Genomic DNA, 26,462 nt, shown 5'->3' with positions numbered 1-26,462 from the left:
AACAAAAGAGGGGTTGCAAGAAGGATTTCTAATATTTTTTTTTCATTTTTTTTTCTACGGAAATAGCTTTTTTTCTGTTCTATTTCGAGCCCATTCCATTACACAGATGCTGGATCCAGTATACTTTCGGAAAAGAGAGGGTAACGGGGGTTGTAGGGCTGCACGCGACACATGAGAAGAAAAATGAAGCACAAAAAGAAGCTAAACGTTCCTATATGACGAATGAAGGTCAACCATACGAAATAATACCTACTTTCTTTCTAAATGGCATTCTGACAGTTTCCGTGGGGTAAAATGGAACGCCAAATATTACTTTTTAAATACAAAAAGATGGTATGTGCTCTTTCCTACTAATAATAAAAATGAATGCGTGTGTGTTGGTGCTGTATAAACCAGACCAGTTGACCTAGATCCACTGAAATGGCGCATATTAATTATGGAGTGTGGAAATGTATGGCTTGGAGCATTATTTATTTAAAGAATTCAATTAGAATTTCCATTAATTAATAATTAATTGACATTAAGACATTTTTACCCCATCTTCCAAAACTATTATAACATAAAAATCTAGTTTTATGTTATCTAGAAGTTCAAATTTTTTTCTTTTCCATGATACTAATAAAATATTCGCGCGTTTTTTTTTTTCCTTTTTAATTTCCCCATTATTTTATTTTATTTTATTTATCTATTTTTACCTAATTTCCTGTAGATTACATTATTGCCTTATGATTCAAAAAAACTTTTATTTTTCATCAAATATTTAATCTCGTGGTTTTCTTCCATAATTGAAAGCAAAAGAAGAAACCTTTTGTTCAATATTTATGTTGTTTACTAAACAAATAAAAAAGTGAAGTTTCAATACCCCAAAAAGTTACAAGATATTTATTTTCTTCATATCGCTATGATGTCATGGGACTTGTCCCTATTAGAAATGTTTATGTGCATAATGAATAGAAAATTTTAAAACAATTGAAATAACATTGCTTTTATGTCTGACGATTTAATGGAAGCGGAGGAATTAAATTAAATGAAAAAGAATAGGAGAAACTACACCTAACATTTTTTTTTATTTTAACTTAAAAATTTAAATCAAGCATCAATATCCTCAGCTAGTCTCCAAAAGCGATTACGTTTATAATAAATTAAATGCACGGGATTTGTGAAAGTGAATTTAAAAATATGTCAAAATGTTATACTGAATTGAAAAAAAAATGTGTGTGTTTGCTATATTGATGCTAAATGAAATAAAAGTCATGCAGATATTCAAAAGCAAGTAGAAAATTGCCTGATTTGATCAGTGAACACAACAACATTATCACGCCGATTAAGTTAATCATCGGTCTTGGTGAAAAGAAAATATCAGCACAGCCCAGGATAACGTACAATTAGATATTATTTGTAGCCACATTTGACCGTCACTGTGATCTCATGCAAACTGAATCTTCATAGTCACTTAATCAATAAAATGGCTCCACTTTGAATCTAGAACTACATAATTCGACACGTAGTTACTTCTTAGGTATTTACCGGATGTCTTTTTCTACTAAGAATAAAATTCCTTTTATTTAGAATGTAAATGCAAACAAACAACATCAACAAATTTTATAAAATTTATTTCTTGTCAAATTTTTTTTATGTATAGTTAAAGTATTAAAAAGGAGATTACAGTTAAATTAGCTGCGCCCTAGATGTTATTAGATTCCATTAGTTACAATAATTTTTTTTAAATCAACGCAAGACCTTGGAGGAGTATCGCATTAAATGTGCTGAACATTTGAAGGAATTGGGTCTTGAATTGGTGTTCTCCGATTTAAAAATTATTATTTTAATATGAGACAGTTGCAGGTTGATATTGAATAGAAAGTCACATGAATAAAATAAATGCAATTTGAAATAAAAATTTTGTTGCGTTATTTCTGAGAGAAAATTTTAAAATAACGTAATCGTCTGGATACTACCTGTAAATTGCGTCATGTAACGTGTATAACAAAGAAACGTTCTAAGAGTTTTATAGGTTAGTTTATTATGCACATTTAACACACGAAATTACTTATAGGGAAGTAGTTTCTTATAGTAAAAAGTTTTGGGAAAATTTTGAGTAAACAATTAATTAATCAAAAATTGATTGAAATATTAACGATTTTCCTCAATATTTCGAATCATATTATCACACAATATTTTTTATAGAGATTCGGAAAAGAATTAAGTTATTGGCTTTTAGTTTTAAACATAGTTTTTTAATATCGATTTTTTTATTTGACCTCTTACAACAAGCTGTAAATATGGATATATATATATATATATATATATATATATATAATTTTGAAAAATTATTATTAAATCATAACATATTTCCAAATATGTTTTGAATTAATAATAAAATATTTTATGAAAATAATATATATTCAAAATATGTTATTAATTAATAATAATACATACTTTTATCAAGGAGATAACTTTATATTACCATTCTTTCTAACAACTGGCGATTAAAATCTCTCTCTCTCTCCTTTTTTTCTCCCACATTTGAATGTTTTTTCACCTCTGCCTCACTGAAGTCAAAGTATTAGACTTGCTAAAAAGATTAAATTGAAAAAAAGCCACTTCTCATCTTTTGTATGATGCAGGCAATACCCCGAACTAGCCAGAGGCCATGCGGGAGTCTCATCTTTTGTATACAATCTTGTAACCATTAAATCATCGATAAAAGAGAAAAGTTTTTCAAGCATTTTTCATAAGATAAAAAAAATTTTCTTTTAAAGCCTGCATTTAAAAAATCTTGCTAAAGCTTTCGAATTTAATTAAGATTACGTATTTATTTTTAATACTTTAAACTATGTCTTAAAAAATATATTTCTTCCAATTTTCACAACAGAAGCTGTTATGTAAATTATGCTAATCGCAAAACAGTGTTAATGTTATAAATATCAGCCACTGTAATTTTAATCTCGTATAAGAAAATTAAAAAGTAATCAGTGATCTCTGGCTGCATTTTAAAACGTATTAGAAGTATGAAATTAAAAAAAAAGATCTGCCTAATAAGAGAGAAACATTTTAATTTGTATCTAATATTCTTTTTCAATAAATCTATCTACCTAATACACCACTGCGAAGTCCAAATCTCCCTGGAGACATTGACTATGTTCATAATGTTTTGATATTGCGGTGCAAGTACGTTTACTGGTATTTAAAGTAATCTCGAAAAACCAGCGGAAGTGGTCTATCCAAAACTTTCTCGCATATTTTCTAAAAAATATATTTGTCCCTTTCAAGTGTCGTCCTCGTCATCTGACTGAGATTCAAAATGACGAGGTCCGTCCCAAAATAGCCCTAGTGTTGCTTTAAAACGGGACGCTAATATAACTAAACTAAACCCATTTACATGCATGCAGAAGTAAGATGACAGACGACCACCCCTTTAGAAGATCTGATTGAAAATTTGATAAAAATCTATACTTCAGATGCTAAAACTGGGAACCAAATTTCTTTTACCTGAATTATTACATGTCTGAGTTATCGCGTTTACACGTGTGCAAGAGTACGGACCGACTGATGGTCAATCTGTTGAATCACATAGATCCTAGTTTCATGCAGATCTATATATTAGATGCTAAGCTTGTGTTCCAAGCTTTGACAATTTTACATTTTATAGTAATTGTGCTCTGTTGTATTCGGACATCTGAACACAAGCATCATCTGCTTCGAATTTTGAAGGCAATCTACAACTTTAGTATAAAGTGTTCACCAAAATTTACGAGTTATCGATTCCTCAAGTTTAGTTATATTAACGTCCCGTTTTAAAGCAGCACTAGGGCTATTTTGGAAAGGACCTCATAATTTTCAACCGCTTTCAGATGACGATAACGACACCTGAGCTGGCACCCCCTCTCTATATCACACCACACCAGCGGGAGGACGTTTGGCCCTGACGGATTTAACGTGCAACAGACCCCCTTACTCGACGGTTTTTCGGTGGAATCGGGTCTCGAACCTGAAACCCTCCGGTACCAAAGCCGAGACCTAACCACAAGGCCACCGCGGCCCTATCGATTCCTCAAAGACATGTGAAGAGATACTTAGCAATAAAAACGTTGAATTCGTACTTGGTTTAAATTATAGGTTTACAATGCGAAGATTCAATGAGTTCTCATCATTGAAGATTTTCTACTTTGCATTCTTAATGTATGAAAAAGTAAAGGAAAAGACAGATAATAGTAGAGGCAGTTTTTTTTTTTTTGCTTCCTTATCTCAGTTATTGTTTTTTATCAGAAAGCTGTTTAAAAATACTTGGGTAACAAATGTTTATTAAATGAAGGAAGAATATATATTAAGACGAACTCACAGTTATTTTCACTTGTAAGACTGAAAATAAGGGAACGATAATAATCATCTGATGGAAGGGGAATGGGTAAAAAAAACCATTTATTTCAATTATTTTCAGTTGTTTCATAACATTTTTCATATCATTGAGCCCGAAATCTTTTTCTAACTCTTATTCATTTTCTACGAATGATTCATTTTTGGGAACAGCTGTCCCTTTCAGCATTGGCAACATTGCTAATTCCTTGGATGTGGCAAGTAATGGAGTCGTGAAGACAATTACTGATCTCCGCTCCGAGAAATCAAAGACGTCAGCTGTAATTGGAAGTTGGAAGGAAAGGATTAACACTTTTATCTCGCCCTAAAGCCTCTCCCGGATCGAATAAGTCTCGGAGACTCGGCGGAGTGTGCACAGGAAAAAATACTTTGAGAAAGAGAGCTTTATTTGGGACATAAATTCTGAGATAGAATCCCAACGAAATTAAAATTTCAAACTAGAAAATTTGTGTGAAGAAATTATTGCCAAGACTTATTATTTCTGTATATGCCGAATCCATTATTTTGTAGAGTGATTAAAAATTCACCATAAGAATTGGTAGGATTGTAGAAAATAGGAAAACAATCTGTAACTATACAAAGATCAATTACAAATAATGTCACTCTAATGAACTAGTAGATATACCTAGATTTAAAAATGGGTATTCAATAACAGGGAATAGCTCTTTATTTGGAATAACATTGACTAAAACTGTTTAAAAATAGTTGACAACAAATCAAAATTCGGGGTTATGCGCATTTCACAGTAAAAAATAGCCTATCTTATGTTTCAAGACTTGGAAAAAAAATTTCGTATGATTGCTTCCAGAAATCTTGTTTGAGGAGAATTATAATCTTAGCAATTAAAAAATTGTGATGTAATTAGTCGAAAAACAAGCGGTATTTTTTTTTTTTTTTTCGTTTTAGAATTTTTAATATCATGCAGTCATAGAAAATCTATCCAAAAAATTTTGAAAATATTTGTTATTCAATTAAATCATTCGTTTTTTTAGATGGTGCTCTTTAAAGATAACTTATTTTCTCGTATTAAAAGAGGAAATTTGGAATCTCTCCGAAACTCCACCTCAAACCTTCGACAGTTCAGACCTTTCTGAGTCAGAAAAAAATATTTTTTGAAATTATATCTTTAGACTGTCTTTCTATGAAGAAAATCATTAAAATTCAGAATTGTATGCAATGGGTTTTGGCCAAGAAAAGTGCAGATTTCCTTGAAACTTGGATAAAATTCGTCGTCGGTAAGTATAACTGTGTACCTGAGCTATGAATAAAAAAACTGAAAAATGTCATTACTTACATTGGTGAAGTTTTTCACTGTATTTTTATTATCAAAGTTGTAGATATTTATCAAATTTTGGATGAAATCTATCAAAAAGTCTGTCATTCCTGGGTTTGGAAACAAGATAACTGAGAAATCCACCGAGATATATAAATGAAATTTCGTTTATGGCTTTGATATAAAACTTATAATTAGTTTCACCTTTTGAGACTAATTGGCTAAAAAGGGAAAGTACGAATGGATGCTCAATTATCTTCAAATTACCTTGTATTTTAGTTTAAATTGTGGCACATTTTGTATCTGAGCAAGAAAGATGAAGAAAGACAGCTCCCATTGACTTTCTATGTTCTTTAACAATTGAGATTTTGAGTATTTTTAATTCGTGAAAATTGATAGTTTTATTTCTAAATTTGTGTTTTTATTCACTGGTGAAAAACAATACATTTGAAGCTGTTAAGAACACTGTATAACATTTTAAATTCAGAATAGGTATATACTGCATCTAAATTCACTCATTCAAAATAATAAAAAAATTAAGCAGAAATTGGTTTCGTTATTATGAAACAAAATGTACAAGGGTTATTTAAAATTTTACACTTATAAATTCGTTTTTTTAAAAATTATTCACCTTAAATGCAAGCAGCTAAAAGAGAAGGAAAAACATTATTTTGTAGATATATATAAATGAATTATTTATATATAAACGCTAGAACACTTTCACACTATTAAAAAGTTTTGAACAAAAATTCTTATCTGAAAGATAAGAAGAAAAGTATTAAGATTGTAACGAAGATAAGAGAGATAGAAAATTACTTATAAATTTTTTTTTGACGACGCTATTTTTTTAAACAAATTCGCTATTTCAAAAAAGATGCAGAATGTGACTTGAAAATTTTACTAATTGTTATCTTCTCTATAAACTAAATAAAATTCCAAACATTCCAAACATCCAAAACACAAACTCTAAAAACATTCCAAAATTCCAAACAAATAACCAAAAAAAGTATTTTTCCCAAACGTATTTTTTAAAATATTTACGCCTCATTTTATTATTACGTTCTATAGCACACTGTATAGATCTTTTTGATACCTACCACTTTTAGTTTAAATGTTTCTTTTCAGATTATCAATTTTTATTTAAACACGAAAAACTGGTGACAAAACTTCTAAAAATGGATAATTTCATATTAACATAATGAAAGAGAAATAATAAATTAATAAGATACAATGTTCTAACGTTATGCTAATATAAAAGGCACAGAAATCGGTCTTATTATTTATTGCCAAATGGTATTGTCAAATATGCAAACAAACTATTATAAAAATATTTTACATTCTTTATCGAACGCTTTAAAAGTTGTATTAAATTCAACGTTTCTCATAATTAATAAATGTAACTACAAAAAAGTATTAAAAAGGTTCCAAAAAAGGTACGTCACCGAAACCTCTATATGGAAAGAGGAAAGAAATGCAAATGAAATAAAGATTCTAATATCAAAATTTTCAAATGAGTATGAAATTAGGCTTAATCATGGTTAGACAGATTATCGCTGTGAGTTGCATCGGTAAAGCATGAAATCCGTTGTTTCATACAATATAGTACATTATTTTATGAAATAACAAGAAATTGTAGGAAATAATAACCATTATCAGTCAGTTTGGGAACTAGGAATATGAAATAACAATTTTACATTTTAATGGAAATTATATATATATATATATATATATATATATATATATATATATATATATATATATATATATATATATATATATATATATATTACTGTGAAAGACCAAAATGGGAAAATGTCAACTTTCACTTGGCGAATGTCAACACATACGAAATATGCCGGTGAAAGATCGAATATCTGTTCAGTATCTTATACAATCAGACCATCACCGAATATATCATGTCGACAAGCATAGATATGCTTTGTTGGAGGTTGAAAAGAAACAACAAACACAACCACAAACAAATATATATGCTGTTAAAACTTATTATATAAAAATAAGTTTAAGAGGTCTAATTGAAAAGTTAATAACGTAAAAAGTAATGAGGATTTTTTGAAATCGTTTTCTTTTTTTATGAGTATGATTATTAAAGAAATATTTGAATATTATTACATTCTCCTTTTCACAAAAAAAGTTGATATTTCTGAGATTTTTTGGGCACTTGATCGCCTTAATAATAAAGTAGGATTTAAAAACGTAGCAAAAATATTTTTATTCTAGTTATTCTGGAGAAGATATTTCTTCGCGAAGGCTAATGCCGTGGTTATAGCAGAAAAGTCAAGAATGGTATAATTCCCATGTTTTTTGTTGACTAAACAAAACTAAAATCTTTATGCTTAACATTTATCCAAGTACAGCTACTATCAATATTAAGAAGTCAAGTAATTCTTTCTTCTCATGCTGTAATCTAAAGTTACATGTCTATAAAAAAAAAATCCTGCTTTGCCCTTTAAATTCACCAAGGCATTTAAATACTCCGGTTAATCCCGCAGTGAAAACGTCTCTAAAGAGTGACGAAATCCTGTCCTGACTTTGATTGGTCACTCCGGTCAGCAAGAGAAGCGAAAAAATTACGTCACCCGTGTGACGTTTTATCGCACCTAATATACGGAGAAGAAAATGCAAATCTCCAATATATTCAACATTCGCCATTAGTGCAAGTTGAGAAATGAGGATATTTAGCAAATATTTCTGATATGCACTAAGTGATTATGTCAGTGTTTACATTCACTGGTGAAAGTCGATAGTCTTTAGATTTCGGTCTTTCATACTTATTTTAATTCACCCAAGTAGTAATTTGTATAGACTGCTTCCATTTAAATAAAAATTTTCTGTCTAACTAAATAAAAAGGCTAAAGTATAATAAATGTATTCCATGTTTTATAGTTTAGCAGCCAGAAAAGTCAGTATTCTGGGCAAACAAATAGGTCGCCAAAAGTGGGCAGTTAATATTATTTTCTAACAATTAAAGCTCAAAGTAATAACAATCAACATCTTACGTTAAATCTAACAATATATGGGAAAATGGAACATTTATAACCCATACATATACATTACTTTAATTAATTGATAAATTAGTAGAAACATTACCACATTTGGCATGATTAATTTATATTTTTGAAATGACTAATATGTTAAACTTTAATTTTTTCGGAACAATAAAAAAAATGTACTTGCATTAATTTCAAAATAAAAAGCCTAATTCCTGCTTCATCAGAGCTTTCCAAAATGCTGAATTTTTTTGATAACAATTTTCTTCTTATTTTGTCAAACCTTTTTAGAGAATTTTGCAATTTGTTAAGCTTAAATTTTCAAAAATTTGCCTTTAAAATTTTTTAAATTTAGTGTTTTTTTTAAAATCTAAATATGAGATAAACATCAATCCACCATATCTTTTCCTTTTGATTGCAAAATGATGTAAAGTGGTTTATTTCTTATTTCTATGAAAAAGAAAGATTAAAAAAAAATCATTATGAATTTAAAATGGAAGCAGAATCTTAGGGTGGTAAGATAGTAAAACGTATTTCGTGCAAAATTAAAGTTTATTATTATTATTATGTTAGAACAAGATCTTATTTTGGCTTCAGGTTTTTGAAACCACAAAAGGAACGTGAGAAAATTGGCGATTTATCGCTTTTGAAGCATCAATTTTTCTCTTTTAGGATTATTAGAAAACGATAAAGTAGGTTGTCACATTTGGCGACTTATCACCAGCAAAAAGTTACAATTCGGCGCTGAGTTACAATGTCCATTGTGCACCCGATTCTCCTATCTGGTCATTAAATAAACTATCGCCCAAAGAAACACATAGAAGAAAATGGGGAGAGCGCGAACAGCGAGGAAAGGTATCGAAAGTTTTATATTATATATATATATATAAATTTTTAATTTTCCTAGATGCAAAAAAGAAGTTTTGGAGCCATCGCTAAAACCATCACTTTTTTAAATGTTGATTTCACAATACAATAGTCACGTGATCGTTTCAAACCAGTTTAAACCGGATTTTTGCAAAACATTCTGGTCTCGAGATAAAAATTTGGAGCTCGAATGATTTTGAGACGAAAAAAAAAAAAAAAAAAAAAAGATTTTCTAAATAACGCATGTGTAATCTGATAGCCACTTGATTGCTTCAAACCGGTTTAAATTATTTAATGACTTAAAATAATAAAGTCAAATAATGGCTTAAAAATAATAATGTTCTGACATGATAACGTGAAAATTGCGATAACAGATTTCAATTTCTTCGTATGTTTGTTTGTATCCTAAATAGCAAAAACTCGTTTATTTCTCCTCATGTATGAGAAAGAAAACTTTATTTTCTTCCATTGTCTTTATTTTCTCTACTTTCTGTCTTCTATGTTTAGTGGACCCACTAATTATTATAACAATTTCCGCATACGAGTGGTCAAGACGAGGAATTTCGCTGTAAATTCCCGAACATAAAAATAATCTTCACATCATTTATCCGAGCCAGTCAAGTACCATCGGGAATATTTACCTGCTGCCAACCTACGTAATGGCTCCGCTAACAGCCGACACGAGCATCTCCGATAATCTGCCGCTTACGATAAAGAACCATAAAAACAAACAAGATAGACAATTTTCGTGACGACAACCAGGAAGGAAGAGAGAATTACTTCGTGCAAGGCCGGAGAAAGTGCCAAGGACACGCGGCCTTTTCGTAATGGACGATTTCAAGTGCATGTGTCATTTATGGCCCGATGGCCGTCCGTAATAACTCAGCGGTTGCGAAAATGTGCTTGCCTCCATAAATTAAGGCTGCGTTCATTTAAATAGGTTTAATTGAATCTATGATAGAAAGAAAAGACCTTGTGATGGTTTGCGAAAGTATCATAAAATAGGCCAACAATTACAGGTTAAAAGTGTTATCTGTGAACTTACTATCTACAAATTATCTTCTATCACAGAAAATCTTCGATCTGTATAAAAGTTTGAGTGTCGGGGTGTGAAAAAATCTTTAAGCAACATGGCATCCTACATTATACAAATAATTCCATTTGAGAGTGGATGAAATCGATAGGTAAGATAACATGATAAAAAATTAAATACATATGAAAGAAAAAATTAACTCGCGTAAAATTAGGAATACCACAAAGTAAACCCCCGGGGCGCACCTTGTAATTGAGGATGATAAGCTTCCGCCATAGTGGTTGGTTCGCGCCACCCTGGAGTGCACACGAAAAGGTGGGAGTCTGGCTCCTTCCATCGATGACGCTACGTACTACCTTAGGGAAGGGTTGTACCGTGACCGGTGATGGCCCTTAGTACTCAACCACAGTTCTCGCCGCTAATGTTACTGTAGCGGTGGTCCAGTCATTCAGTTTTTTTTTTAATCTGTATGCCTTTGAGGCGCCTCAGAGAGTCAGTGATATGACGATACGACAAAATAATATATAAAACAATGAAGGTTTCAATGATTGTAAAACATATTTTCTCTTATCACATTCATATCAGTAAATTAATGTCTTGTTTTGAAATAATTGGTGGAATATTTTAGACTGCAGTCAGATAAGGATGACGATAACTGAACTGGGAGCAACTTTTAACTATGGACCACACCAATGGTGCGAGGTTTGGGCATCGATGCCAAATTATAATGGAAATAATTGCAAGAAACGAGTTTCGAACATGCAATCCTCCGGCATCGAAGCAAGCCAAGAAGTCACCGCAAACTTACACTATCGGAAGTGGGGGGAAAAAAAGCCTTGGAAAAAGAGTGCAAACAAAACAAATATTATAAGAAAAATGTTTAGTACTAGCAACAAAATTTATATGCCTCCATCAGCCTAAAGTGTAAATCAAACTATAAAACAATTCTTTTAAATTGGTTTACAGGGACGCCAAAATATTACGAAGACAAATTGCGATACCATGTTAAATAAGAGCTATCTTTTAATGATTCTTAGTTCAGATGATGGTGAATCAGTATTTTACCCTTTATAGGGCCATTTTTTTTCTTGTAAATGGTACATTAAAATAATTTTAGAATTGTGATCGACTTATGAAAAGGAATTCATTCAAGTTGTTGGATAAATATAGTTTAATTCATTAATTTTGTTTATTAAATTATATAACGAATTAAGATACATCATTTTGCAGGAGATGAAAAACATCTAGGTTTCAGATTCATTGAAAACTTTGTGTAAATGTTTGCCAACCGCCATAACGGCATGCAAAGATTAAAGAATTTGATGGAAAGTATACTTTTCCATCAAATAATATTAATTATAATTATATTTTATTATAATTATAATTATTGTTTAATTATTATGTCTATATAATACTTATGTTATATAATTATTATTGTACTTTTGAAGAAAGTTGCATTAATTAAAATATTTCTTGTAATTGTTAAAGCACAATTGTATTTTTGAAAATTTTTTAGACTGAACATTCGTTTTTCACTAGCTCTTTTTTTCACACACTACACATCCGTAAAATAAGGGATTTTTTTTTTACTAACTTTAGTATTCTTTATCCTATTGTTGTCTTCATAAAACTTTCTTTTATATCTATATTAATAATAAAAGATAGGTATGTCATTTCTTGTTATATAGAATATACTATTGTCTCCAACGTTATTGAATACATACATACATACATACATACATACATATACATACATACATACACACATATACACACATATACACACATATACACACATATGCATGCATACACACACATATGCATACACACATATACATACACATACATACACACATATTCATGCATACACATACATACACATGTATACATACACATACACACACACATATACACACACACACACACACACACACATACATACACACACACACACACACACACACACACACACACATACACACACACATGTATATATATATATATATATTACGATCAGTATGATTAATTGGTAGTGGTGGCTCGTCTATTGGGAATGCAGAACTATAACTAACATACCCTCGTCAGCACATATTACTTCTGAGCGATATTTATTAGATTATTTCATAACATTTATCAAATTTTATTTCCTAACAATTCATGATTTGTCCGACTGCATTCATTAGTTGTATTCTGAAAATTTATTGGAAAAGAGAAAAACCTTCCATCCTTCCCAAAGCATCTGGACGTGTCGAAATTAAAATCATGAACTGTCGGACTTTCAGCAAGGAATAGCTATAACTGTGCTCGGTGTGTATCGTGAAAAATACTTGGAGGAAATGACTTACCTAAAGGTCATAGGGAAAATAAACTAGCATTCTTTATTTCGCCCTTTCTCTCTACTTGTTTCTCTTGACCTTTCTTTTTTAAATTTCATTTTTAATATCCACATAAAGAAAATGTTTCCAGAATAACACATATAGCACCAAAAGGTTGTTTTTTTTTACAGCCCTTAAATTTATTATTCACAGAAAATTGTTAAGCATAACAGGAGAAAATAAACATATTTTAAAAGTTCACTTTTTTTAAATTGAAAATGAAAATAACGATTTGCACTTGTAAATTTATTTTGTCGAGACAATCGCTCAGATGCAGTTTCCTAAATTAAGTAGATTATAAAAACAAAGTGCCGCTTTTTTTAAATCGTCTAAAAGACGGAAACCTCAGTGTTTTAAACAGAGGAATTTTCGTTTAATATAAGTTAACTGCATTTTTTTATTTTCTCATTGCAAAAAAGAGAAATGCAATCATCAACGAATTCGATCTCGAGATTTTGTTATTTGTATACCAATTTTATTATTATCACTTCTTCTGCTGAATCTTCAATTAATAAAATGGACCTTTAATATTTTAATATTTCTCAACAATCCCTACAAACATGTATCATGTTTTTTAATGCATACCAATATGCATGTATTTGTATTGTATCTTCAGAAATTATTGAGAATCTCTGTGCAATCTCAACAAACTGTATTGAGCACTAAAGCTAACAATCGTTCACGCATCTCTACATAGAAAACACTAACATACGTGGAACAAAAATCACTCTTATATAATCTAATGTTAAAAATTATTGTACTAATTTCAGATTGCTTCATTAGATATTTTTTTTCGGTTGCATTTCACGCAATGCTTCACTTAACGTAATTGCAAAATATTGTTGGAAAAGCTCTGAATAGGGCTCGCCATGTCACAGTACTTTATTTAGTTTAAAGAATTAGATATTTAAAGAAGTAGATGAGGGGTAAACAGTGTAAAAAAGAAAATTTTATTGAGAGCGAAAATAGGCTTAACCGTCGTCAATTGGGCAATGTTCATATTTTCCAAAAATATTACATTAGAAAAAAAAAAATTTCCCATTATCTTAAAATTCAAAAATTTCCTTAATGATATCAATTTTTCGCGTGCAATATTTTTTGGTTAATAATAATTTCAGATTTAATTTGATGTACAATCTGCAACAAAGTTTTGATGAAACTCAAACGCATCCATCAAAGCATTCGATCATATTTTTTACCAATCATTAACTCCAATGTCGGAATTTTATTTCCACTTTTATTTAGTACTATATGCACTTTTTAATTTGTGCGCTCAGTAATTTGTAATAGATTGATTCAATTAATTTCACGCTTTACAGCTGTATCAAGAAGTCAGTTGAAATGAAAAAAAAAAAATACATTTTATATTAATCATCTAACAACCTAAAAAGGCAGTAACCTGACCGAATAGGTTGGTAGCCAAAAGAGGTTAGTGTTAATAACTCGAGTGAGATGCCTCTTCGTTGGTGTAATGTGAAGGACAGATTAGAACTCGCACTCAGATTGGCTTATAATTACAAGATCAGTCGCCAAATAGTTCTAGCGAAACTTAAAGAACCAATTTTATCTTCAGATGTTGAATTCCCTTTGAGAATTTTTTACATGAGTAAAAATAAATTCCATAAAAATGGTTTTTTTAAATAATTTTATTACTGTAAAAGTAGAAGCATATTTCATTTTAATTGTTTCGTTCATTTTAGTATTTAAATTTATAATTCATTATTGAAGCTAGAAATTAATTCTTCTTAAAACTCATTAAAATTTGATAAAAATTGTATCGAATCAAAATTTAATTAAATCAATTCCATTCTTTGAAAATCAAATTCTAAAAATATAAAAATAGTTATTATTATCAGGAACACGCAATCGTATCTGGAAATTAGGAACATGAAATGGTTCAAACTAGATAAGAGTATAAAGAAATGTAAAACAAATATTAAGTTTCTTCTTGAAACAGAAAATATGAGCTTGTAAAGAAAAACTTTAAATTTTAATTTAAAAAATTTCTTTTGAGTTGTTTCTATAGATAAATATGAAGATTCATCCCCTTCTGCGGTTGGTAAATGTCATTCCATGCAAGGTCTTCAGAATATTAAGAGCTTAGTGGAAATCAGAGAGTTAATGAAATGCCACAGAAAACAAACAACTCCGGTTGCACGTCAAGTCGAGCACAACTGGTTACTTGAATTAAGGCATTTTTATTCGGAGTATTACGGGAAAAAAAAAACTAATGAGTTCCAAACCTCAGTATTGCACATTTCAGAACATAGGGAAATGAATGGTGTGAAAAGTATTCTTAGAATAAACGCTAGAGAAAGATAGAACAGTCTCTGGTGCAGACGCTTTATCATTCGATAACATTACCTTATTATTACAAATCTAGTAGAGCAAGATTGGAATAAAATTAAATAAAAATTAAAATAAAATGAAATCTACGATCACAAATTTCAAGTTATCATGTGAGAACATTATTATTTTCAAGTCATTATTTATTCTAATTAAATTAAGTCATTAACCACTTTAAACCGGTTTCAAACAATCATGAGACTTCTCTATCGGTCTCTACCCCCCCCCCCCTTTCTCTCTCTATATATAATTTTTTTTAAACTTTCAGTTTTAATTTTTCTAGCTGGCAAGCAAAGTTTTGGAACTCGACCGATTTTGAGATGAAATAACAGTTATGATGTCATAGTTCTACGTCAACCTTTTAAAAACGCATCTGCTGTCAAAGAAGCATACATAATAATAATGCAATACTGGTGAAAGCAGGTAAAAAAATATACGCGACTAAAAGATGACGAATGAAAATTGCCATTTATGCTTTATTCATTGCCTACCCGATTTCGAGCTCCAAAACCCCCCAACTAAAACAACATGTTCTGACATGATAAAAAAAAATTTAAGAAGAAGATTTTTAAATAGCTCTAACCTGATGTGGATTTAAAATGTTAATGGAATGCTTTTAATTTTAACCCTTTGTACTATAATGATGACTCTCGCTCACCATTCAAGACAATGCATCATTTTAAAGCTTTATTTATTTTTCAATTTTGAGTGTTAAAAATACCTACAGAGTAATAATAAGATACAAATTAATTAAACGGTGAATTCAACTAAAAGCAATTTATATATATATTTGGAGCAATAAAAACGTCTTTGTGTTAGGTGAATAATTATGCATCGAATTACTTTTCCGAGTGAAAAGGGTTAAAATTTTATTTTATCGTAAAACTGATTTTTATGAAAATTAATGCATGCATTTTGGAAACTTTTGCTTAATTCTCTATAGACTGAGGAACATTTAGGGAATTTTGGCGAACATTTCGGATAATAATATAGAGGTGGAGAAAATTATTTGGAGTATTTGTTAGACACATTGGAACTAAAGAAACAGCCAATTTCAATTCTGTTTAAAAAATCACTTTTGCTTTCCTTATTTTATATAAATACTTTTCGAATACTTTATATTAGTATTCTTCGAGAACATACAAAATCTAGTTTTTTATGAAAGTAGAGCTCTTTAGTATTGAATATTTATTTTGAAGTTTGAAGTTTATTTCCTAATGAATGTTTAAAAACAAATAAAATTTATCAATACATAATATAACTTTTAAAATTTAAAGTTATTACTTTTCGGCAAATACTACTCTCCTTCTAGATTCCATATAAGAGAAACTAAAACATTCAGGATTTTCATTTTGTTGCAAATATTTCTTTCCCCTGAATATTTTTTTTAAATCAGAGTTTCTCACATTATAGGTTTCAACTTAAACTGAAGTTAAGTTATAGAACCTTGGTTTTTGGATTAAATCTAGTAGCTTCAACTTTTATCTTATTCATAAATAATAAATAAAATCATTTAAGGCATTTTAGTTTCAAAAACATTTTATTGAAGTTTGTTAACTAAGTTACTGAATGTTTATAATATAATTAAATGTGGATTTTCTTATTCATCTTGTATGTGCTGTTGAGATAAGGGGCAGAAAAAAAAATCACAATATGCAACGTCGAAAGAAAAAGAAAAAAAAATTTTGATGAAATTCTGGTTTAAAACTATATCATCAAGCAATAAAAGAAAAATGATCAAACATAAAAAAAAATCACTTCTTTGAAATCACTTCTTTATCTAAACCAAATTTATGGAACCTGTACGCCATTAGAAACTTTTATTTTATATGCATAGAAATTAACAAGGTTTTTCCTTTAAAGAAAGCATAAGGTCTTCAGCATTCCGTATATAAAACATTTAAAAGGAATTATATATTACTTTAACTATTCTTTAATTTTTAATTCTGTCCCTAGAATTTCTCTAAGACTTTCATTTCACTACTTTTACAAAGAAAAGCACAATTTAGTCACCTCAAGTTCCAAGAAACAAATAAAGTATGTTACTTAACCAAACAGATTGTCGGATTACTCTTTCGCAAAAATATTAACTTATTTTCATGAAGTTGCATTATCGATTAAATTACTCCCATTTTAATGTAGAAAAATAAAAAGCTTTTTTTAGCAAGGGGCAAAATACTAATTAACTAATCAATTTGCTCTTGCATTCAATCATATATTTCATCTAGACTTATTTTGGAAACTTATAAGAAATTTTTATTCAAAATCTTGAAAAGAAACTACTTTCTTACATGAAATTTGTTCCTATTCGGATTGTAAGGCAGTTCAAATACTTTCGTGTAATTCTCTCTATAATGACTGACGTCGACAGCACACTTCTTCAGGAATACCATTGTAGCTTCCTCCAAGGAGTTGCCAGAACTTTCTCTAAAAATTTGGAAAAATAGGGTTTTAATTCAGTAATACGAGAGTAAATGATGTAAGCACAAGTTCTCACTTTTGTGGGTTTTATATATCATTTAAATACTTGCACTTTTTTTCCTACTTTTCATGGAACAAAAATTTTACTTTTTAATAGAGGAATACCTTCATCAAAATATGGTTAGATAAATAACAAAAATTAAAGTAATAAGTTATATAATAAAGAATGGCAAATGAACAAAACTATGTTTTATGTTTACACTTGAAAAAAATAAACAGGTACCATTGCTGCCAGATACTTTCAAAACATGACGTGTTGAGAGGTGGACAATACCCTCCCAATCCAAATCTATTGGATTTCTTCTGTAGTCATCTAAAGCAACTAATTTATGAAACGTTTATAGATTCTTTGAAGATCTCGTGATCCGGTCGGTTGATTGTTGTGAGCACACGAGAAGCTTTGAAATGAGTCATTTGCAACCCTGTTTTCTATATCAAATACTGTTTTTCTTTCTCGAACCATCCACCATAATTTTTGTTACAATATTATGCCCATTAACTTTTACACGATTTGTTAAATAACTAGCGAAACTTCTCCTGAAACTTTCTTGCATAAAATTAGTGTCCCAGAGAACATTTTGCCAAGCATTGGCGTTCAATAGTTACGAAATATTAACCTTTGAAGGGAATTTAGCATTTTTACTGAATCTGTCTTGTCATCTTGGCGAGTTATTTGGCGATTAATCCCTAGCATACGGCTAACAGTATCCGAAAATCGAATTTGTTATATAAACTGTATACCAAATTTCATTCGTCTAGATCAAAGAGATTTTGAGTTATCTTTGTCACAGACAGATGGACGGACTTTTTCCAAAAATGTGTTTTTCGAACTCAGGAACCTGGAGATTCGTCAAAATCTGGAGTAAGAATTATTTGAGCGATTACTATACTTTCTCTTTACTGCCAATACGAGAAAGTAAAAATTAAAATTGCAAGGAAAATTTATTATAGATTTAAAATTTGAGTTGTTCTTGAAGAAATGGAACAGGGACAATAAAGCGATGGCGGTTATTTGTATTCAGAATTGATCTCGGCAGCCAAATAAGCCCCAATCCCGTCTGTCTCAAAGTCTTGACTGATGGCTACAGGCATGGGACTGTTTTAAAATACCTGTCCCTTGAGTCAGGGGAGGGGTTGGACGTTCCTAAGAAGATATCAGCTTAATAAATTGACCAGCGATGTAGCTGTAGAGGGATTTAAACAACGGTCGGTCGCATTTTTGTCTTTACTGCGCAGTTCAGTAATGGTAAAATGGCCGACTGCACATAACTGTCCCAAAATTTTGACAGAATTGAAATTCTGACATGATCTTGGGATTCCTGACCGTAATCCAATCGTTCAACTTAATTAGGATTCTTGAGATAAAGTTTACTATTTCTCTTGCGATCTTATTCTGTGAAGTTGTGTTTTTTTTATTGTTATTATTTTATTTATTTATTTCTACGGTTTGGGAGTTGAATTTCCGCTTCTGATTTCTTACGCTTTTTCCAATACATTCCTTCTACAGCATTACAGACAACAAAGTGTTTTTTATTGAGCACAGATAATAAATTTTTTGAGGGAAGAGTAAATGATTTTTAATTCCTTTCACTTCTTATATTCTTTCATTCTTTTTTCTTTCATAAAATGAATTTTGTAAATCTCAATTTCAGTTTTTGACAACAACTCCTCAAAATATATTTCAACGTTGATTTTTTTGTAATTAAATGATAAAAACTGTGAATTAGTAATTCGTAATATTTTATTAAAAAGTGGCTCAATGGTTGGACTTAAATATCGTTGGGATTTCGATTTCTCAGCATTACGACCTATAATACAATCATGGTAGGTTCGGCTGTTTTTGCTTAGCCATCTAGTAGTATTTGAGGTTATGCAGTGTTAGTTTCGTCTGATAGTTAGTTCTCAAAATTATTTCTCGCTTCTTTCGTCTGGCCTTTCAATTACCATCGCGTAATTTCATGGGATTGGGCAAACTAAATTAAACCTCCTGCTGTCCTTGGTAAAAGTTGGTCACTAATGGTATATCATTAGTTGTTCAGTCAGTATAGAAGTTAACCTTGAGGGATTATGTTTTGCTTTTCATTTCTCAGTTTAAGTTGGGAATTCATAGAGATCTTCTAACGGTTAGTAATATGCGCTTTTATTATACACTCAGCAATAAATTAATTCTACTTGTATTTTTTGAAATTTTGGTTGCAGATGTTTTTTAAATTCAAGTGCATTATTGTTTATGAAATGTGTTATTAGTTTCATTATAGTCCTGTGAAAGTAAAGGTAAAATGATTTATACCATAGATATGGCATGACTTAACTCATAACTCTGTATTATGTCTTTTAATTTGAGTGTATAAGAAAAAAAAACATTTATGCTTCTCTTCCTTTGATTTATATATTCTAGATTGAAGCATCTACAAAATATTGTCAATAAAAATCCTTTGTTTTAGAATCAACCATTTTCTTACAGCTGATTCAGATGCACTATCAGTATTTTTCCTTCGTCTTTATACAACTTTTGTGTAGATATTGTCTTTTGTGTATAAAATAATATATAATATATCCTACACCTAGATGAAGGTCGCGGTGGTCTCGTCTTGTGAGTCGTAGGGTTTCAGACTCGTGACCCGATTCCACCGAAGAACAGTTTTGTAAATAGGTCTGTTGCACGTTAAATCCGTCAGACCAAACGTCCTCCCACTGGTGTAGTGCGGTGTAGAGAGAGGGGTGCCAGCTCAGGTGTCGCCCTCGTCATCCGACCGCGTTTCAAAATTACGAGGTCCGTCCCAAAATAGCCCTTGTGTTTCTTTACAACGGGATGATAATATAACTAAATTAAACTAAACTAAACCCACACCTATATTATATATATATATATATATATACCCTACGCTTAAATTATTACATAAATACCTTAAATACATATCTTAATTATTATATAGATATATTTTTTACTCTCTAATTTTATTGTATATTCCCATGTGAGATGAAATTATGAACTACTTCATTTGAACGTCAAAACGACTTCGACCCAATCTTCAGTTTTTTGAAGAAAAGGAGAAAGGTTTCCTACGGAATCTTAGTTCTTATTCTAAATTCCGATATTAAGAGAAAACTTCAGCCCTTAATCTAAAGAGTAATCACTGACTACTCTGACCCACCAGTAGACACATGGAAAAAAAATGAATGGCATGATCACCGTGACAGCAACACTGTCTCGAATTGTGGTCCAGTTCTAAGGGCCATCGCCGGCTACGGCACAACCTTTCCTTTGAGAAGTATGTCCAGTCATCGATGGCAGGTAGCCAACTCCCGTCTCTTTCTGTACCCAACAAGGCTGGCGAAAATCAGACATCATACCGGAAACTTCTCATCCTCATTTTTCAGGTCCCCCCCATTGGGCGTAATTTAAAGAGTAAATTAAATTTGATACTTTAAATATAATACGTACTTGCTAGAGTTGAGTTTCGTGAAGGAAGTTTGCGCTTCGTTAGAATTACACAAGCAAGCCGCTCGAACGAAGTCCACCCACCCTGGAGAGGCCGTAATACAACTGAATTCTGAAACACATGAAAGAATAATAAGGATAATAAATAAATAAAAATTCAAATTTCAGTTTATCGTATTGAATATATAAAAATGGATGGATATACTCTTTGCCATGAAGTTATTCATTACTAGTCACCTTTGGCGACGAGCTGATCACATGTATATTTAAAGAACTTGAAAAAAAGCCAACGAATCAGTCGCTCGGAGAGAGTCATAGTGCCTATCTCGCCAACTTTTGATTCATATGAAAGTTAATGATATCATTGTTCTCTTATTCTCTACAAGATTTCATTCCAGAGAGAAATTTTAAAAAATCTCTCGCTGGGGAACAAAAGTGGAAGAATCCTCTAGTAACAGATACTAAATAAAATATGCCATAAACCTACTTAGTCCATTTTTATTTCTTGTGATATTTCAGGAACTTTAAAATGTCTTTAAGAGTCATCATCATCCTTTCATTCCATTTCCAAAGCGATTACAACATAAAATGTCTGTGGCTTCAATAACTGAACTGATTTCGCCAACTGTTATTGCCAATTAATTTCAACGTTCAACAAGGATAGCTAACCTATCAGAATACTCTATAATTATTACTCAATTGTAATTTAAAATATAATTTTCTTTGTTTTGTTTAAACATATTTCATCAAAATTGATTGGTATTAATATATTATTACCATTAATGTGGCATTTGAAACAGGCAGGAAAGAAAATTTGAGAAAAAAAATTCCAATTGAATTTAGACTAAGTAATGAGCTTGTTTCAAAAAATTATCATTATTATAATCTTTTTAGATCCCTTGTTTATGTACTTAATATTGCAACCATTATGTTGGAGATAGATTTATTTCTTTTCTTATTGTTATTTGTGACCAGAATTAGAACCTAGAATGGAAAAAGAGTTGGTATAAATTGCGGATAAAAATTCTGGTTAAGATCGGGCAAGCAATCACAATCAAGATGTGTTCCGATTCCGAAAATACCACTTTGCGATTTTTTTGCTTCAACAATTCAATTCTTGTTTAGTTCGAGTGGCGAGAGGAACGATTGATCGGCAGTTGCACGTATCGATTTTTAAAAGAAGAAATGTGGCACAAATGAGTGTAATAATGATATACAAATTCCACCACAACGTCATCAAATTAACTCATGGTCTCAATACCTGGTCATTACAAAAATGATATCCTTATGATTATTATCAGTTGAAATGTCAAAGAATCCAGTAATTCGCTTTTATTCTAACGAATAAAATAAATTTTTAGAAACCTCTGGGCAAAAAAAAACAATATAAACCCTCTGAGAAATTGAGATAACAACTCTGAGTAATGCTGCACCATTATAAATTGGTCCCCAGTGCACACTTTGCATTTTGCGTCCAAAAATTCTTTACTTAACAAAACTATTTTATTTATCCAATAAGCATTTTGCGGATGGTTTTACTCCTCAGCATTTGCTGTTAGGGCCAAGTACCCTTGCTAATTTTCACCCATTTGAATCCATAAAGGTCATAAATCTTATATCAGGGACAGGAATCTTGAATTAAAGTTCTGATTACGAAAACACTTTTTCCAGATTACGAAAAAAACTTTCTTTACCATTGTCGAATTTTAGTGAATGATGGAATGAGCAATTTTCGTCAGGTATGGCCAAAGAATACTTTTAAAATAACATTTATTAAGATGAACACACTTTTAGAATGTATTTAGAGTTTCGAAAGCTGCATCTTACTCAGCAGATGCTCGTTCTACCATACCAACAGTGACTTTTAAAATCCCATACACTACATTACACACAGCATAGAAAAGACAAGCATACGCATACTCTGCTAAGATTCAGTAGATGTATATATCAACTATGGTTATCGCTCTGGCAAAATCATACGATTCTGATTAAGTAACTGTGAATCAAGATGCCAAGTGAAGTGACTAAATCAATGCAATGACTCAAAACTTTGAGGAAAGAATGCTTCGAATCTTTTAATAAAATGTACGAGTGACAATATGGATTGAAAAAAAGATTTCCAGTTATTTCATAATTTAGATGCAGGAAATTCAAAACATTATTACATATTATTACATTTACTATAACTAAATTGATGGCTAAAGAGAGGAACTATGTTTAACTGGTTAGTTGGTTGGCTTAATAGAGCAAGGATTACATTGCGTTAAATACAATGCATTATTACATATTACGAAGAAGGAAAAAAAATAGTTGCCCTCAAAACTGGCAAAGGATTGAAAAACAGGACTTTCTCCTGTTTCTCAGCTAGAATTCCAGTTTAAAACGATTGCTTTCAAATTTGATTAATCCGTAATCTAAAAGATACTCGATTTGACTCAAATTCTTTACCTGATTCCTTGTGATGTAAGTTAATGGGGAAGATCTTCGAGTCCAGCCACAGATAATGAACTGTATGCACGTTTTGAGTGATGACGTCTTTCTTCCCACAGCAAACGACGGTTACCACCCCCAAGTTCTCCACGGTTTCCAGATCTTTCACGAGGCAGTTGTGAGAGGCCATGCGTTTCGCCGATATTGCCAGACTCGCCTAGAAAGAAAGGGCATCTGGTAGTTGATAAATGGAATTTTCCAAGAAATGACAGGATAATATAGAACAAGTGGTACATATTGGGAAGCTATATTTAATCCGAGCTTATTGGTGTTACACTTATCTTTTGCTTATCAATAAAATCAGCCGTAGTGTCTCCTCAAAACCTTCTAGCATAATCTCTAAAAAACTTTTCATGCCAAAAAACGCCTTACATGGCATTGGTGGACAATAGTTACAAAATATTATCTTTTAGGGTGAAGGGTTTAGCATTTCTACTGAATCTATCGCGTCATCCTTGGCGAGCTATTTGGCGATTAATCCCTGGAGTATGGTTAATAATATCCGAAAATCGAATTTCTGTTTTAGATGCGCTTTCACCAGATGATTAAAACAAAAATTTGATGCATAATTACACTTGTAGTCACAAGAACCCATACCTAATTTGATATATTTAAGCCAATGTGATTTTGAGTTATCGCGTATACATGCTTCTGAAAGTGAAAAAACGACAGAAGGTCAATACGTAATCGGCAGATGTCTACGCTGTAGATCTGTGTACCGAATCTTATCTGCCTAGCTCTCTTCGTTTTGCAATTGTAGTATTAACTTATGTTCGAACAGCCGGACAGACGGATTTCTTCTGAACATATTTTTTTCAAAATTTGACAGAAATCTGCAGATTTAGCGTAAAGACTGTATACCAAATTTCATCCATCTAGCTCAAAAGTGTTTTTGAGTTATCTGTAATATAGAACAATCATAATGACAAAAATGTTCAGGAAGGTCTGAAATGTGGAGAATCATCAAGATCTCTTGTTCGAATTTTTTTAAAGATTTAGAATAGTTTCTCTATACTACGTATGCGAGAAAGTACAAAAAACTTGAACCAAATTTATTTCTCCCAAAATAAAAATAATATTTAACCTGCTCGAACAAGTCATGCGTGCAAGGGAAAAGAAATAGCTTTTATCAACATGTTGCCACAGACAGACGGACATTTTCCAAAAATGAATTTTCCGAACTCGGGAAAGTTTAAAACGTTAAAATTCCGCAAAACTCGCGAGTTAGAATTTTTTGACGATTACTATACTCAAAACGTATACGAAACGGTAGAAACCTTGTGTGCAAATCTATCCAGATGTCAAATATGAATATCATTCGAAATGGCAAGAATAGTCAATCTTTTTTGCACACTCTTTGATAAAGATTCCCTCTTATTTCATGTAAAAAAAAAATTGTGGATTTAGGCAAGCCAAGATCAAATTTTGTTTTCCAGCAAAAAAGAGTTTTGCGATTCGTAGAACAGAAAGAAATAAAATATGCATATATGTATTATTTTACTTTTTTTTTTCTCGGTTCAAACCAAAGTCAGACACAGAATTATAATTACAGTTGCAAGACCAGTTGTTGTTGTTGTTGTTACTTATGGAACTTGCCCCGGACAAGCCCGCTGTTCGAAGGCAGCCGATTTAAGCCTAAGGAGGAGCGCCTCTTGTTTTTATCGTAGAGCCAACTAGGGCCAAGAGTGCGACTTAACTACACACGCATCATTCCTTCGCTTGCACAACCCCTTTTTACAGGAGGGCACATTCACACATCTCACAGATAGAACAGGAAGAACAACACAACCCTTCATTCTCGCATTTCATTCACTCATCCACAGATCGTAATTAAGACCTGAATCAGAGAACGATCACCCCTGATCCAGTGCCACCAGTGTTATTACTCTCGACATGGAGGACTTTGAGATCACGATACGCGCGTCAGCCACCAAGCAATAGGGGAATCTTCGGCCGGCGGGGTTCGAACTCGCAACCTAAGGGACGCGAATCCAACGCTCTACCAACCAGGCTATCCCGGCCTCACAGGACCACATACTAAATTGTGGAATTTTTAAATTACCGTGTTTATAAAACAGACGGACAATTATTTGACGGATTTTTTTCAAAATCTGACCCAAATCAACATTTTGGATGTTTAAACTCTGTACCGAATTTTCTTTAACGAAATTTTTATGCTTTTTAGCTATCACATTTAGATGATGCGAAAGTACAGATTGGCAAACTTTCTATTCTTTGACAGATTTGGCACAAAATTTGATAAATATCTGCACTTCAGATACTAAAACTGCATAGTAAATTTCATTATTCATTTTTCTTGAGTTAATGCAATATCATTTGGCCTTTGCGATTTTGAGTTGTCGCATTTGCATGCATGCGGAAGAGGAGATGGTCAATCCCCTGATGATTTGGTCCCCAATGTAATATAAATATATTCTTCAAACGCGAAATTTGTGTTCATTTGAACTCATATAGCCAAAAAGACTTTCTATGCACCAATTCAAATATTCTGCCTTTAAAATCTGTTGGATATCTACAAATTTCATGTAAAGACTGCAAACCAAATTTCATCTGTTTAGCTTAAAGCGTCGTGTTATTATCGTGTTCATTGTTCAACAGAGATTATTCCAAAAATGTGTTTCCCAGACTCAGGGGAGTCCAAGACTTTGAAATTTATCAAAAATTCATGTTCGAATTTTTCGACGATTATAAACATTCTTTATGTATACTTAATATAAGAGAAAGTACAAATTAGAAGGAAATTAACAAA

The 26,462-nt window shown here is 31.3% G+C and overlaps 1 protein-coding gene across 1 annotated transcript in view; it reads right to left on the bottom strand.

The window, feature by feature from the left end:
- LOC129985037 (sodium/potassium-transporting ATPase subunit alpha-2-like) overlaps positions 1 to 26,462 on the bottom strand; it is a 217,597-nt gene that overhangs the window by 169,293 nt on the left and 21,842 nt on the right. Inside the window, exons 6-8 of the mRNA XM_056094964.1 lie at positions 23,651 to 23,849; positions 21,206 to 21,314; positions 17,571 to 17,706 (exon numbers count right to left, since the gene is read on the bottom strand). Of these exons, the coding sequence (XP_055950939.1) occupies positions 17,571 to 17,706; positions 21,206 to 21,314; positions 23,651 to 23,849 (444 nt within the window). The remainder of the gene's footprint in view (positions 1 to 17,570; positions 17,707 to 21,205; positions 21,315 to 23,650; positions 23,850 to 26,462) is intronic.

The sequence above is a fragment of the Argiope bruennichi genome, chromosome 9, assembly GCF_947563725.1.
Source record: "Argiope bruennichi chromosome 9, qqArgBrue1.1, whole genome shotgun sequence".
Classification (NCBI taxonomy): Eukaryota; Metazoa; Arthropoda; class Arachnida; order Araneae; family Araneidae; genus Argiope; species Argiope bruennichi.
The sequence above is the reverse complement of the archived record's forward strand: the minus strand, read 5'-3'. Positions and strand labels throughout refer to the sequence as shown.